Source organism: Micropterus dolomieu, linkage group LG21 (assembly GCF_021292245.1).
Source record: "Micropterus dolomieu isolate WLL.071019.BEF.003 ecotype Adirondacks linkage group LG21, ASM2129224v1, whole genome shotgun sequence".
Classification (NCBI taxonomy): Eukaryota; Metazoa; Chordata; class Actinopteri; order Centrarchiformes; family Centrarchidae; genus Micropterus; species Micropterus dolomieu.
Genome location: NC_060170.1, coordinates 27,627,000 through 27,644,272, shown reverse-complemented (window position 1 = coordinate 27,644,272; position 17,273 = coordinate 27,627,000). Strand labels below are relative to the sequence as shown.

Here is a 17,273-nt window from a genome sequence, read left to right as displayed (position 1 = left end):
TTAAAAACACATTTTTTATTAAACTAAATATATAATTTAAGTCAAGTGAATTCATAGAGCAAAGATGTATAGACTTTTATACTATGGACAAAGTAATAAGATCTCATTTCTGACACAGGACAGCAACGAAAGGGGTAGAAGAGCGAGTGATGGGAAGGTTAACAGTGGTACCACTGTCGGGGTTAGAAGAGGAGGTTCATCCTGGTAGAGGGGAGGTCAAGGGTCAGCCAGGCAGCAGTAATTGAATCTGGACTGAAAGTTGGAGGGCCGTATACCCAAAGATGAGATGGAGATCTGTGGCTGTGGCACTCACCTAGAGGTCACCAACCTTATAGGTGAGAAGGTCCTCGTTGTCATTAATAACAGCCCCCCCCCCACACACCTCTCATCTGCAGAAGCTTTGAAACTTTATTGTTTCTCACTGCAAGCAGCATTATAAAAACCTCCTTCATAGGCAGCCATAAGGGGCATGTTTTGAAACATGTGGGCTTTTACGATCAAATTAAGGGAAAGATGTTATTGAATTACATTGTGAGAAGTTTGTTTATATATACAGATAACATATTTTATTTGTGTTCCCTACAATATCTTCTCTTGCACAACTTGTACAAGAGACATTAATCGAGGCTGTTTCGATCCACAATGCCCTCTTGATGATATGATATCAGCTTTAATACATATAAAACAGATGCAGCGTTTACATTGACTGCCAAAGAGTGTTGTCTGTGGTGCAAAGCAACATTTCATCCAATCAAATGCTTGCATGTAAACATTCCCTGTAATATCTACTCATGCACAACTAGTACAACATCCATGTGTACTGACTAAAATCAGAATCAGAATCAGCTTTATTGCCAAGTAGTTTTACACATGCAAGGAATTTGCTTTGGTGTTTTGGTGCTTAATGTGGACCATAGGTAGAAAAATATAACAAAGATAAAGATAGAGCAAGTACAGCAGGTCAAGAATCATACATATAAAATCTAAAATTGATAATTACATATGAAAAGATAAAAGAATAATAAAACACAATATATTTACATTCAGTGTTTCCCACCAAAGCACACATGGGTATATCTTAATAATTTGGGATTTTTGAAGTTGGGATGCATGAGGTACTTATCCATAGTCTGTGTATTACCTGCAGTAGATAGCGGTCAGTCCCCAATTTGGAGAAGCAGAGAGCTGTACTGGCAAGGAAGCTAAGTAATGTACTGCTGTGGACAAGGTCAGCAGCATAACGTATATTAACCGCCTTTTAGCCGCCAGTTCAAGTATACGCTATGTGTTTAATATCTCCAACGCTTTACCTTGCCATCAGGATCGTAGATAATCCATGATCTGGAAGGATCCCCCCCACACAGTTCGGGACAAAGGTGAATCGCGGTTTCATAGCAAAGTAACCATCATTTTTATTAAGTAATAATTTCGCAAACTGTGATGCAGTCAAACCTCAAGATATCTCAGCATCCTCTGATTCGATTTTGAGATTTTTTAGTCCCCCAACATTATAAAAGGCAGTAAATCACTGGAAAGCCCCCTTTAAGATGGCATATTAAATAAATGTAATTATTTTGGACACACACTACATAGTTACACACAAACACATGCACTAAAGGTGGTCTTATGTAATTGAAACCACTTGATATTTAGAGGTAATTGGGCAGATAATGCAGTTATTATATTATATTAACATAAATGATGCAAAACAGATATGCAAAAAATTTTAATACTCCTCAGTGTTCTTAAGCGCCTCACGGTGCGGGCTGCTCACTACCTCCAAACCTGCCTATTTTTAACTCAGCCTCCCTCCCACACAGGAGTGGAGTGTGAAGTGGCTTATAAATCCACACTTTGAGGAGCCACATGTGGATAGAAACGCAAAGTCTAGGCCTAAAGACAACACAGCTACTAGCTCCACACTAGGTAGCCAAACAGAGGAGTGAGCTACGTTATGAGGAGGCAACGGTTCAAGGGGAATCACTGTGGAATATGAAACACAATTTTACATAATTACATAATCACTTCACAATTTTTATGTTTGAAAATAAAAACATGCATTACAACACTACATTTCAGGAAAAAAAATTACACAACAAGGAAGCTAAGACGAGACTAGGCAATATTATTTATAGCCTATAGATTCTGCAAAGTCAATCTAAATGACCACTTCACTACCAAATTCTTCAAAAATCCATTCATTTTGGCCTCTAAAATCACAAGCAAACAGCTCTCTGATAAACTCTAGCCATGTCTGACTGCAGTCTGTCCTGAAGTGTGAAGCGTTGTACTTTCGTGGTGCAGTTTGGAATTGCTACGAAGCCATAGCTAACAGTAAGATGGTTCACAGTCTGATTGAAGCTTGAGGGGGGTGAAGGAATTAGTAGCAGCCTTGGGAACCATTTCTGCATTTCTCTCAACATTGAAGACTTCTTTCACCGCACCATGCTTGCGAACACAGCCGTGCTCATGTTAAGCTTATTAGTCACCCTGGATGCGATCTTGCTAGCTGAGGCTTTCAACACTTTCTAGTGGTGGCTTTACACACATACACCTACTCACTGCCATGAAAGCATTTCTGCAAATGCACATGCTCAAACGCAGTAACTACCACTAACAGGTACTCTGAAGTAACATACAGCCAGGCGCTGGGATATGAGCCTCAGATCCAGCCCGTGCTAAATGAGGCAAGAAGGAAATATTTTTGTCATGTAGTTTGGCTGCTGAGAACACAACACAGTCAAACAGGGCAAATTACAGCACTGGACTCATATCCATAATTAGCCTGTCAAACGTGTCACACACGGAAAAACATAGATCTGCTATTTTACCACCAAGTGCAGCCTATAAAAGTTAATGGCGAGCACATTCTAATTACTTCACCAAGATTTGGGAATCTAAAATCAACTATTTTGATTCTAAAAGTACTAAGGGGAATTTGGGGAAAAAATGAGGAAAATAATAAAGATCCATTGGGATAAGTGGATGTGTTGGGTTATTGCACTGCATGTGCAACTGAAAACAGCAAGTTTACAAAGCACATCACACAAGATTTCAAAGCTGTAAAAACCTAAAGCTCATATTTAACATGTGTTGTAAGATTTTACTTTCTCTGGGTCATCACATTTTACTTTGGCAGCTACATTGTTATTATGGAAACCGATTTTTTTGTTATTTGGAATGAGAAGAGTGAAAACTTGAGAAAAAATGATTGTTTATTTTAATAGGAGAATAATTGCCTATTTTGACACTTACTGCCACATGACTCAAGACCATCTATAATTGCCCTTTATTTAAATGAAATATAGAAAAGGCTTGCGACAGTTACACTTTCTAGAGAACAATCAAAATGCAGCAGACACAATTCTGAAGATGATGGGATATGTGCTGCCATGAAGGGAGCTTAGTTGTAAGCACTCTGACACCCATTCCTATTTGGCCATCAGAACTGTTAAAGGTGTCAGGCCTGTTCACAGGCACTGTGTGTTTCACCAGCCAAGATGGCTTCCACATTTTTTCTATCATGATTAATTATGGTTTCTGATGGTAGTACAGTGGGAAAGTGTAAATTATTCCCACATTTTCTTGTGCCCTCCGTTCAGTCACTGTTGTGTAGGAAGATGCTATTGACGCCATCCATGGATGGCGACCAAAAGGCATCTACATGGGGTGGCAAACTCTAGTGCCTATTAAGGGGTAGAAGTGGTGGTGGGGGGTGCCTGGCGTGTGGGCTGAACCTAATCAAGACTGCCAGTTGACAGGGCCAGATTTTCCAGTATGGAAGAGTCTTGTTTCAGTGGGCGACGCTGGGTGTTGGGAGACTGGGAGAGAGGACTGCCCAGGGCTTGGAAGCTTGAAACAGAATATTTCAAACAGACAAGCACCGTCTGTGTTCCAGTGTCACCAGCCCACCCGTCTGACAATCAGGGCCATGTCATCACACGGGCTCTGAGTAATTCAGGGAGCGCTCTTATCACCTTAGAAGATGTGGCAATCTCAGACGTCAGAGCAGTCTAAGGTCGCAGCAGCAGAAATAGCATTGAACGAGCAGAAGGAAGACAAAAAAGTACAGTAAAATTGTTTACCTACAGGCAAAACATTAGGAGCATGAATAGCAAAGCTTGGTGGAATGCAACAGCAATACTGTGCTTTGCTTTGAATCCTTAACGAAATCCACAATATGTCTTCAAAGCACACACTGCACATGCAGCACTGAAAATCCTTAGTTTTGGAGAACTGGTTGAAATAAAATAATTCGTCTGACAGATCATTTTGTGTATGTTGATATATTTAGCGCTGTCAGAGAGGACATCACAGAGAATGGCACTTATATCACAATGCAAAAACTGTTATCAGAGGAGGTACAGGTTTATGGTTCAAGGGCTCGTCCATTCATAGAGAACAAGCTCAGCCTCTCTGCCTGACACACTGATAAAGACAGCACAAATAAAACAGCTCCACAGCTCCATCTTTGCCTCTCCCCAAGGGAATAATATATCACCCATCTGAATGTGGCACATATTGAATCATTTCCAGCGTTGATGATTCATTTGAATAAATCAGCCTTTTTTATTTTGCCAACTTGAACTGATACTGAAATAAGGAAAACTGAAGTCACATTGTTAGATATGAGGAAGGACAGGTGTTAGAGTGTTCTATAGGACTGGTAATCCTAATCCCCTTTCAAGCAACAATTAATGACTACAGCAATAATCTTCGCATATATGTTGTTGCAATTCCTTACTGTCAACCATAACCTGCCTAACTCACATAGACCAAATCCAAGGGGATATGTCGCTGCAGGCAGATAGGATCTTATCCTGGATTTGCATAGATAAATGCACAGCAATAATTCAAGAAGCAAACGGGACAGAAGTAGTTTTGACCGGAGATAAATTCTCAATCTGACCATACACTATTGACAAGACCTGCTCCCAGGAGCTTCATTTTCAGATACGGTTGATCCACAGAAAGAGCTCCACTTGTTATCTGCATTAACTCTTAACAAATATCAAATTTTTAAGGCAAAAAAAAAAAATATGGAAGCTTCCTAAACAAAAACTTTCACAATGTCTTCCACAAAAAGCTACGGATGCACAGGATCAGCCTATCGGCAAAAATGAAAAATCAGCAGCTTGTGCAATGAAAGGGTTATATCCGCATTCAAGCTAAGAGACATACTCTAACATACACAGACACAAATCCTGTTGAGCTGAGCCGAGCAGAGATACCCTACCAGCCCTCCAAGGCACAATTAGGATTTCACGGGGGGAAGAAATCTACATTCCTGCACACATGAAAAAAGTCCTTTCTCCCTCCCCACAACAATATCAAGTTTTTACTCAAGGAAAAACCTGAAGCACCACTCGATAGGATTTGGACAAAGAAATAAAAACAAAGCCAGAAAAAAAAATCTAAATTTAAGCTGCAGTTTTAAAGAAAAAATATATTATGGTTGAGAAAAATCTAGTCGTAAGCCTCCCAGTTCCAATCAATTTCTCCTATTCTCTGTGATATGAAGAGAAGCAACCACTCATAGTTTGTTTGAAGTGCTCGTCTGTGTGGGGCTGTGCTACATTCAACATTTTGTATGGACAGCCTCAGTGTGTGATTTTTACAGTTGTCAGACATTTAGTCCAAGTACGAGAGGTCAAGTACTGTACCAGCCAATTTGAAGGGATAAAGCAGAACACCACAGTTTATTTCATGAGGGGTCCTAATATAAGTGGACACATTTACTGAAACACATAATAGTTAATTCATTCTGGTGCAGCACATATAGGACAGTGAGGTGATGTGATGTTCTCTGAATGAGGAAGTCATCACTGAGAATCAACTCTTGTTAGCCGGTTGTTTACATGCATATACAAAAATATCTGGCATGAACATACATATCAAAGTATATATTTGTATATATATGTATACTGCAAATTATATTTGTATGTTATGCAAACTTCGCTATGCAGAGGAAATTGTCTAATTTTCTTTGAAGGTTTGGTACATTATACCGATAATAACAAACAGTGATGCACAAGTGGTGGACTAAAACTCTTCTGTGCAGAGAGAAAACATTTAAAATGAAACACATGTTATTATGTTTCATTTAGTTTAATTATTTCACAGTAAAACAACTACCATTGTTTAATCACCACTGTTTTAATGTATCTACTTTTGAAACAGTCTGGGATGGACTGCAGTACATGAATGAAATAAAAAAAACATAATTGTACAATTGCAACAAATTTTTTGAAAGAAAAATAAACTTTCTCAGCTTCTCAGCTTCAACTTCTCAATTATGAGGATGCCCTGACTCTTTTAATGTCATGTTATAGTGATCTGAATAATTTTGGGTTTTGGATTATTGGTCAGACAAAACAAGCAGTGTAAGGAAATTGACATTTTCAACTATTTTCTTATATTTTCTGAATGTATATGTGTACTACGTATTAAATATGACAGTTCATAGCCATAATAGTGGAATCTGTTGCTCTACAATGCCATTTTTGATCTTCGTCTGGTGCAGCAATACATGCTTGTCATTGCAAGTTCCATCTAGTTATTCTGGATACTGGCTAGCCATTAAGTAGGAGCCATAGTAAACTAAGGTAGATGCCTCCTCTCAACATGTAAAAGATATTTCAGCAGCAATCGAGCCAAACATTGTGAAAAAGTGAGAAAACCTGCTATGAACAGCTAGGTGGCGAGTATGCTACTGAGCACATGCATCATGTTACAACAGGAAAAAAACAAACAAAGCAAGATTGCAGGCTGAAATGTTCTCCAAAGAGAACAGACGTTTAAAGGTTTAGTGGTCAGCAGTGATGTCCTTATCACAGAAGTGGTACAATGCTTTTGCTTTGGCTAGGCAGAATGATTGCAGTCTTAATTTGGTAGCTAATGTAGCAGCCCTTCACCAAAAACGAAGACAAAATTACACATTTATCCATGAAAGAAAACTAATTTACAGAGTAAGTTTAATTACATTTAGTAGAGTAATGAAATGCCTTTATATTTCAGGAAGCTTTTTAAACTCCTATCCAAATAAAATGAATTATGTTGTAGCACAGCCACATTTATTTTGACCCCATCATGTCTGATTTAACAGACATTAAGCTAAATACCACAAAGACAATAAACTGACTCAGACTTCAGCTACAATGAATGTCTTCAAGTTTAAACTTACAGTTCTACTGATGCAATCTGGCAAAACGAATGCCCTAAAGCACATCCATAGAGCATTATGCCAAATGAGGACATTAGCAGCACTTGAGTTTGACCAAGACCTTTTAGCTGCCCGGTCTGTAAAGTGGCGTTTTAAAGAAAAACACATTGCAACTGTCACTACTGATTCTCAGATTTGTGTCGCGTCAGAAGAAAAGGTTAAGCACATCGTTTATCTGAAAATGCCCAGATCTGCAGTCAGGCATATAGTTGGCACCAGGATAAATCATGCCATCACAGTGCTTCAGTTTTCTCATTATCCATACCTCTCATGACATTCACAGAAAGAAACAAAGCATCCTGCCAACACCTACTCTGCGAGAGAGCTCTTTCAGTTCAGCTCAAAAGCTGAGAGCTCCAAACCTCCACACCACAGTGTGGGCAGTTCTGGCAGAGCCATGTGCCTAAGAACACTGACTGAGTGCAACAGTTGGACTAATAACAGAACGAAAAAAAATAAAATGGACGCACAGCGGGGACAGCCACAGCTCCACAGCTGAGTAGCCGGTTGACTTCTGCCCACCTTTCTCTTTTTCAAGAGCGGAAAGATGTCCACAATGCCTCTCAGGTCTTAGTGCCATGAGGGGCGGTGAGCTCGCAGCTTCAGCCACTTCAGGGTAAAGCAAATCACTTTAATATGTTAAGAAGATTAAGCTGGATAAATGTCTAGATACATTTTTTGAAAAGCCACGTAAATCTGTAGTGTTTTTATTTGGGGAGGGGCGGTATGTGAGTCAGTTGAGACGATCAACACAAACCCACCAAAATGCAACGCGATTGGCTAGGGAAAATTGGGCTTATTTGAGATTTTGCATTTTAAGCTTCTTGAATCTAAGACCATCCCACCTCTTTCTTATTATCTTTAAACCCAACCTCTGGGACAACAATACTAAAGGGGGAAAAAAACATTGGTCACATGTAGCAGTGCTCTCTCAGCTTAGACTCAAGACTCATATGCACAGAAGAGGAGAAAGAGGTTAAAGTTGAAGGTCTCTAAAGTTAAGTACTTGGAAGGGCTTGTGCATTTTGAAGTAAATCATTCATGTCAAATTAATTAATTGAAGCAAGTATATTCTAAATACAAAATGGATGGCTGACTTTTTTTTTTCTATCTTAAGAATTAGAAATCTGAGGGTGTCCGCCTGTCAGCTCGCTGTGCTAGAAATTGAGTGTGAAAACGAAAGGGAGAAATGGAACAAATAATGTAAAGGGATTAACAAATCATTTGCATAACATTTTCTCTGCTTCCAAACTGCAGGATCAGGAAAATGACAAGGAAGGCAGTTTTATCATCCCCTGTTCTCAAATCAATCAACGCATCAATGGACCTGATCGCGGCTACCATTAGTGGCAAGCTTTTAATGTCAAAAGGAAAATGACTCACTGGCAATATATCTTAAAAAACAGTAAAAAAAAACAGACCGGCAACGTAACTAAACTGGTTGAGAGAAACAGGAAACATCCGATGAAAAATATTCTCCAAAGAAAAACTTGAATAGAGTGCATCTTTGAAAAGATACTTTACTTTCACTGTGCCAAACGTGTATTAACCTGTTTTTCTTAACACCGTCTCTCCATCCAGAGTTAAGACAATAAGACCACTGGAGAGATGAAGGGGATGGCATTATGGAGAGTTAAGCATTGTGAGCAGCCCTGAAGCTGTTCCTAAAGAAGGTGAATCAGAGGATTGGGACACAACTGTAACTAAACCCTGTGCCGGACCACAAATTAGAAGCACAAAACATTTTGGGCAAAATGCCACTAAGCCAAGCATCTGGGTCTTAAGTAAACTTCACATGATCACTTTTAACTTTGTGATTACTTACTTCTTAAAGAAAAGAGGCTGTCAAAGAAATAAAAGTCAATTACCTCAGTTTCAAATACACCGGTAAGCACCACAGTAATGCTGTCTGTTAAGTCCTGAAGAGGCTCAATCTTAAAAATCTTTTTATTTAAGGTAAATTATTATACAACTAAGAATTCAAATGAAAGTTTACATTACAAGTTCAATTCTGAATCTCCTCCCAGAGGATGGAAAGCGTTAAAAAAGAAAGCACCTGGGTGACCCAGAGATTTCTACAATAATAGATACAACGCACAAGGTAAGAAGACAAAATGAAAACGGCACAGAGCAGCTCAGGAGTTTTTTCAAGGTGATATTTTTGGGATCATGAGGCTGCAGACGTCTCCCAGCTGGACAGATCACATTAATAAAATGTTCAAGTTTCTTACTGTGCCAAAGAGAGGCCGAGTCGTCTCCAGATCGTACAATGACTCCCTGGTAAATGTTAGACTTCTGTGGCTCATATAAATAGAAATTTAATCTTGTATGTTTGTCTAAGTATCCACAGCAGCAGATGCACTTCCCATGCAGATTATGAATCTCTGTTTGAACAGATCTTGCCGTCAATGTATATGAACTGACAAGATAGAATTTCTGTGTGAATACTGAATAATAATCAGGAGCACAGGTTCAGGTGGTATTTTTATTAAAGACCTGCTCCTTCTCTAAGCTTTGCTAGTGCCTCTGCGCTGAAGCTTGTTTGAAACTAATTAATGAATTTCATAATTATCATGTGTACTCTCATGTAGGAAATTTGCACATGATTCCAACATGTGGAAATTAACTTTCCTTTCAACAACCGATGGGTACATTGTTATTGCTCTGTAGATTGATGTGTAAAAAAAAGTTGACCTCTCTATCGATACTAAAAAAGCTCCTATGTATTGAAGCAAAACACCTCATCTTAAACATATCAAGTTGAGTCGGCTTTACATGTTGAACCACCTCCTTTCCTCGTGTCTTTTGTGAAACGGTGAAAATAATTTTCTCCAATACCACTGCTTGCATAGAAACCTGACCATTGTCATCTGTAAGAGCATCCCAGAGCTTCCTTAATCTGTTCTTATCCTCCCATTGATAATACAATACATTTTCATGGTAACTGATATTTTACTCACAGCCACGGAGTTTAGTAAGTATTGCTGCCTACGCTCTTAGATCAAATGTAAGGTGAAGTAATAGCATGCTACTGCGACAACAGGGTACAAAAGGGTAGCTTCAAAAAAATCAAATAGACTGTCAGTATACAAGGCAATGCATGCGTGAGTGGAGGAGAAAAGAAAGCAGGAAAAAAGAGGGAGAGAAAAAGAATATCTGGTTATGAGATATAAATTGTCTGGTGCAATCTCACTTATGCATGAGACACAATGGCACATTGGTGCCCTCTGTTCTGCCAACTTAGGGCAAAACTGAAATCTTGGAGTCTCTACTTACACCTGTATTGGTCTGCATGCCACAGACATGCAAATTATTCTTCTTCTGTGTGGAAATGTGGCTTAAGAGGTTGATTGCCTCCCTTCATTCTACTGAATATGCATAATCAATCCAGTGCTCCGAGTAGCAGAAGGTTGTAATTCTTTCCTCTTCAGAAGCTTGCATGAATCATATATGTTGTGTAGTAATGGGCAATGACTGAATGGAGCGGGACAGGGGTCAGCTTAACAGGGTGTTACAATGACAAAGGGGAACATTAGCTAAGGAAATAAACTCCCTGAATCTCAGCCAAACACGCTGATTTAATCCAGCAGAGCCGAAAACACCCACCTGATGACACTGAATATGCAATTAGATGGATATTACAGAACATGTTTCACTTGTTGACCCTCACTGTCATGTGAAGGATCAAGGAAGTGCCTTGTCTCCTTATCCAAATATACATCCTTGACTCTTTGCTGAATGAAGGCCATCGCCTACTGAAAACAAAATCCCTATCTTTGCGCTCTCACATCCCCATCATGAAGACCTATCAGGAATCCTGCATGGGTGGACATGTAGGCTTTCCTAGGAATGACAGGGTCTGCTAAAGAGGAACCCCACCCTCGCTTTCTCCAGCATGCCAACACAGAGGAGAGTGGGCAGCGCTGAGACGGCAGCCTGCCGTGGGCACTGCCAGGCTTAAAGCTGCCCTGTCGTCATCAGAGGCTTGCAGAAAAGAACGCTGAGATTCACCCAAAAAAAAAAAAGAGGAGGGGGATCGTTGCATTTAAATCCTCTCTCAACGCCCCCACATGTTTTAGCAAAGCATAAAAATCATTCACAGAGAGAGAGAAAGCGAAAAAGAAAAAGATAGAGGGAAATAGAGAGGAAACAGCTATTAGCAGCAGTAAGCAAGCTCAAGAGATCATAGTGAGGCAGCTCTAATCGCAGTAATGGTTTAAACCCTCATTCCATCCACCAGATGCAAGAAATGTCTACCCAAAAACAAGGCTTTGAAATCCCCATGTCTAAGAATGTGCCCTGTGGCTATGGTCCTTACTGAAAAAAAAAGAACACAACAACTCCAAAACTGTCGCCACTTTTGGAGTAACTACGAGGTAAAGATAGCTACTGTGGCCTGTGTTGTTTACACCAACCACATCGAGGATAGATGACCATGCTTGAGTCAAAATAAATCCATAATTATTTTAAAGAAATAATGTGTCAGTGATTTCAGCTGAGAAATCAAACATACAATAAGAATGCTCTCATGGATGCCCTTGTCCTCTAAAAGGAATAAGTGATTTAGTTAGTTTATTTAGAAAACAAGAGAGGCATCACTTTTTATTGAGGTGGCTTAACTTGGTTAAATGTTGCACTAAGTCCAGGGAAATGTATCCAGGAGAAATGCCAGCATTAGTGATAAATATATATAGTATCTCAAAACAACTGTATACCCTAGTTACACTATATGCATTATTAAGCATTTGTTAAAAAATGTTGTAATTAGATGTATGTAATCAGGCTGTAAACATTGAAAGCTGAATTAAATACATTTGTTTAAGAAGGTGGAAAATCACTTAAGCAATCTTAGGTTGTGCCAGAAGCACACCTGGATGAACTGCCATGTAGCCAAATATATATGGAGCATTTTAATCATCTCTAGTTCAGATATATGTGGTTATTTTTGTCTCTTTAATGTTACTATTATTTTATTCTTTTCTGCAGGCAAAGCTTCATTTGACAGGTTTTCTGTCCTTCAGCCAAGTTTGCTGGTTTTCCAAAGAGCCTAAAAAAAAAACTCACTTAGCTCTTCCTTTCTGTGGGAAAAAAATAATTCCTAAAAGCAATTTGACATTTTAAGACATAATCTTGACTCTAGATTTTAAACAGGACAAGGGGTCGCTACATCCTTTCAACATTTTGAAACTCCTTCCAGCAGTCCTGGTTAATCTGCATATTTATTAAATAATTAACAGTCAACGCTAAGGTTGTTGCAGTCTAATGTACAAAAAAGCATTTTCTTCACTACTATGATTCAACAGTGTCTTCAAAGACACTTTAGACAGCAAGGTGTCAGTGTGGATTTAAAATAAATATAAACAAAGAGTTAGTTTGGAAAGTCAGGAACAATGTAATGACAGCAGTGCATTGGCTCTCACGTTATACCCGCTGAGCGTGTCATTTACAAGGGTGAAACCTACTTTTCTAATCTAAGTCTCACTCCCAGAGGTCAAATACTAATTGGTATCATTATTATCTAGCTGTGTCAAGGGTCATTCCTACAGTGTATATGTCAAATATGACATATGAATTAGCATATTAGGGTGTCTTCTGCTTGTCACTGCAATTGTTTTAACAATTATACTTGACTACACTGAAGTTTACAGATACTTCTGGTTCCTACTAAGAGAATGCATCAGGGTATGAGACTGGAGCATGACACAGGTTTGACCTTAATTTCCAGAAAGACACTAATCATGAGATTGCTGTGCTATATAATCTTGAATATTACAACTATAGTGAAGAAAAGCGATCATTTGTAGCTCTGCTTGGGTATACTCATTTATTAGTGTTTCAGAGAATTTACTGGTGTTTAACATTTAGCGTAACTAAATTCTAATGGAGACTTATATATTAAGCATTCCCCTTTAAACACCAGCTCTATCCTGAAGTTTCTTACAATCATGGTACAGCATTTTATACCTTCAACAGGAGACGAAAGTTTCATTTTCTTCTGTTTTTCTTTGTAGAGTTGTAGTAGTTAAATTGGAGGTTAATTTATTCAGAAAACTTGATGGAAAGTACATTTAAAACTTTTGATGGCCACCATCATCAACCAGTACTTTGAACTTATTCCAAAAATATGGTTAGATCTGTTTAATTTCTGATCTTGATTACTAACTTTATTTATGAGACTAACTGTAACCAAGTCATGTTGTTTTAGTTTAGTTTCATTAGTCAATACACATCCCACTTGCTTCAAACTGTAGACGCTCTTAAGGCTTTAAGGAGTGTAATTAGGATTTCTAAAAATTCTTCATTAAACACACATAGTTCAAGTGGTGAATCGTTACTCTGAAGTTTGAAAACAGAAATATGCAGTTTCTGTGGCCCTTTGCTTTTGTTTTTTGGTTATGAGAACCTATTTAGAGGCGGGTTTATGGGACTACTGCCCATTGCGCTCCATTACAATTACTCAGCAAGCTTGCATCCCGTCCCAGTAATGAAGTGGGTGGTATAGTGGGTGGATTTGAGCATGAGCGGCCACTATTCTGTATTCCTACTACTGGGTACAAGGGCTGAGTGGCAGAGAATAGCAGCAGCGCTGGCAGCATGGCGTGGTGACAGAAAGCGTGGTGGACTAGCAGACCAACCACAGTGTTTAGTGCGTGTTTACTTTAACTGTCAGGAGAAATGGAGAATTACATTTCAACGCCCAGTAAATAAAGTTTGTATTGATTCAGTCCAACATGTAATCTGTTTTGCTGTCTGACACTGATTCTGGCAATAAAAGAGAATCATGTAAGACAGCATTATAGATAATACGACCATAGATCAAATGGAGTTTGGGAGAGAGAAGGGCAATAGATCATGTTCAAGCTAGACTGCTTAGCTCTGGAATTCATAAACTACCTCCTAAATCGAGGTGGCTTTCAATTTAAGTTTTCAATTTACAGATATAGGATTTGGTGTGCGTCTGGTGTGATTTCATTGTCAACTTCAGCTGCGGTTCTATGGATTGGGAACTGTGTCCCTCTCAATTTGATGCTCAACAATAAAAGTATACTAAACATGACCCTCTGAAAAATCCATATATAAATAAATGAATATTACACAGATCATCATCAATGACTCTATGTGATAATTTTATATCCTGCATGACAAAAGTAAGTATTTTAAGAGGAACATACTAAACATCATTTAAGCCCTACTTCATATACTATCAACCCATTTTCCAAACTTCAGTTCAGTTGCAGTTTATGTGGTATAGAAGTTATTTCAGGGCTGTAATGTCAATGTCATTCTCTTCTTTGAAGCATTTCCTTTGTTTTATCATGAGCAAATGTCATTCTGATGGCAAATGTTTAGACACTCAAACAATAAACTGTAGTTTTTCTGCGCTACTTTCAATTACAGTCTAATCCTTCAGATAATGAATTACCATTAGTAATCTGTTTTAGTCCTAGGGTCATTGTTTGAGTTTTAAAATTTTTTTTTTATCAAACATGGGTTAACACAAAAGAATACTGGTTCATACACTGGTCCTCTAAAGCACACACAGCTCTGTGTGCTGTCTGCTGACATTTTAATATAATAACTGTAATGACACCTAACTGTAGATGGACATTTCTTGTTAGCAGCTTCACAGAGATTCAAGCATTTACCCATCAAAATCAGTGAGTGAAATAAGAACATCATTGACAGTATTATCTACTTTACAATGAACGTTATCTGACATTCTGAATTGTATGAACTGTATATTGGACATTAACTTGGTTGAACACGCTTGCTCATCAAGTATGATGTGCTAGCACCGCCCTCTGGTGACAAAGATTACTACAGAGTTTCAGTAATCAGTTTAAAGAAGGTGGCACAGAAGCTCAAATCTAAAGAAGAGCCGGACATTTAAAATACTACAGAAATGTTATTTCATGCTTAGACTTTTTCAATATGGTGTGAACCTTTTGTTTCTTGTGACAATAACTTAAAGCCTGTTCTGCTGAGGTAGAGATGCTGCATATCTTATCCATCACTGCACTCTAGTGTTAAAAATACGCATGTACATGTTTGCCAAATAACACTGATCACGCAAACACAAAGTTTTGCATACAGCCTCATGTCAGAAAGGCCCCAAGAAGCCTACAAAAAGCTCAAACAGCTTTGTCTGAAGACTACTCTTCTGTTTAATAAGAGAGGAGGAGATGATAAGCAGACACAAAGGGCTGAGGACTAAAATCTGCAGTATGTAGGATTAAGAGCCGATGAACCAGTGGATATCCGTTTAGAACATGCAAAATATTTGTCTTCTGTGACAGTTAAGACTACTACTTAAAAATAAAAACTGGGTAATATCTCTTATTTAATAACCCACAGTGGTGGAATTAAAGTCGCTGCACACGTAAATACAGGCCTACTATAAATTTTTAATTGCTCTGACACCCACCCCGCAAACAACTTAAAAACACTGACACACACACACACACACACACACACACACACACCTTACCTTGTGTGCTCCAGAGAAGTAAATCTGGGGGGCTTTCCAAACGGTGCTGATCATTTCTCTGAGTTTCAGGTCCTTTGGAATAATGAGGCATTCATCAATGAGCAGTTCTGGATAGATCACCTCTAGTCCGCCGCTTTATTGAAGAGAGATAAAAGATGAAACTCACTCCTCAAGTGCAACATTGAGTGAGCAAATGAAGCTTCAATTCAGTTTCTTTTGCCTTTGCCATGTTCATTTTGTGTATGCAACTACACTAGAATCACAGTTTTGTGGGCAACTTACTGACAGAAGGACAAATCCAGAGAGCTCAGGGTGTCTGGTGTTGCTTCCACATGGTAAAACCCCAAAACACAAGCACATAACACCAGAAACGGTGCCGGCACAGCCTGCAGAACAGCAGTATTCGGTTAGTCACTTATTTTCTAGTTTTTGTTCAGTTTATTTATTTAAGTCACTCAGAGCAATATAGTCTGACTGAAAAAGCCAGTTACGTCAGGGTCAAAGGAGGCCTGTCCATGCTGACAGTTTTCATTTCTAATAATTAACAGTTATATTTCATTCATCTGTCAGTAGCAGTATAGCTCCTGAACAGTAAAAAGAAATTGTGTTTGGCAATAGTGGAAAGCAACTGTAACCCACGTTCTACCTATTTCCAGCTTTAATGCAGGCCTGCAACTAACAATTACAATAAATTATGACAATACTTTGTTGATTAATTGCTCAGTCTATAAAATGTCTAAATTGTTTAAAATGCCATAAAGAAGTTCCCAGAGCAAAAGAAGACCTAATGATACTAAGAATAGTATCATATAACGCACAGACAAGCAGGACACCTTAAGATTTCAGAGGCTGATACCAGAAAAGTTTAGGAATTTTCCATTGAAGAATAGCTCAAGTCTATTCCACCTGTCAGTCAGAGCCTATTTAGACACCTGACCCTGCCCATACCTGTTGGACTACCCAGACACATCAGCAGCACAATTATAATTTCAATGTCACTGTTAAATCCTTCACAATATTTAAATGTGCGTCACGCGACACACTGCAAGAAATTGCGGCTAATGCGTCCCTGTATTGTGACTATATGCTATACTGCCACAGGAGAGATGAGACGCCCTTTCCTGTTAGTACTTTCAGTTATTTATTTCCTGAACTTAGCGATAGTTATATTAAACAATTACATATTCTTCCTGAAGAACATTCTAGAGGTAATTTGATTTGCAGTAAATTATTAGCTCCAAGTTAGCCTACATTTGTTTTAGCTAATTGTTTACATGTAACGTTATGCAGTGCATCACGCTTTAGGCTACGTGTCAACACCGTAGAGGTCAACACGGACGGTAAAGTGCTTAACTGTCCGTTGAGACAGAGGACAGACGTTAAATCGCACTACATTCATCTGCGATTCACATTACCATCTCTCGGGAAGTTGTCCACTTGTGTTTTGCTGCAGGTTTCTTGTCCTTCTGGTTCAGGCGCAGATGTCGCTGCTGCCTCTGCGCAGGGCAGGATCCTACTGACCTATGAGGCTGCAAAAGTTTCATATGACATTTAAAAAAAGAC

General features: G+C 38.8%; 1 protein-coding gene across 2 annotated transcripts in view; it reads right to left on the bottom strand.

Moving 5' to 3' along the window:
• The window catches only part of LOC123959709 (phosphatidylethanolamine-binding protein 4), a 53,167-nt gene extending 35,898 nt beyond the window's left edge, over positions 1-17,269 (bottom strand). For both annotated transcript variants that reach the window (XM_046033937.1, XM_046033935.1), the window contains exons 1-3: positions 17,126-17,269; positions 15,993-16,096; positions 15,711-15,843 (exon numbers count right to left, since the gene is read on the bottom strand). In XM_046033937.1, the coding sequence (XP_045889893.1) occupies positions 15,711-15,843; positions 15,993-16,096; positions 17,126-17,254 (366 nt within the window). In that variant the 5' untranslated portion in view covers positions 17,255-17,269. The remainder of the gene's footprint in view (positions 1-15,710; positions 15,844-15,992; positions 16,097-17,125) is intronic.
• Between the last annotated feature and the right edge of the window lie 4 nt (positions 17,270-17,273).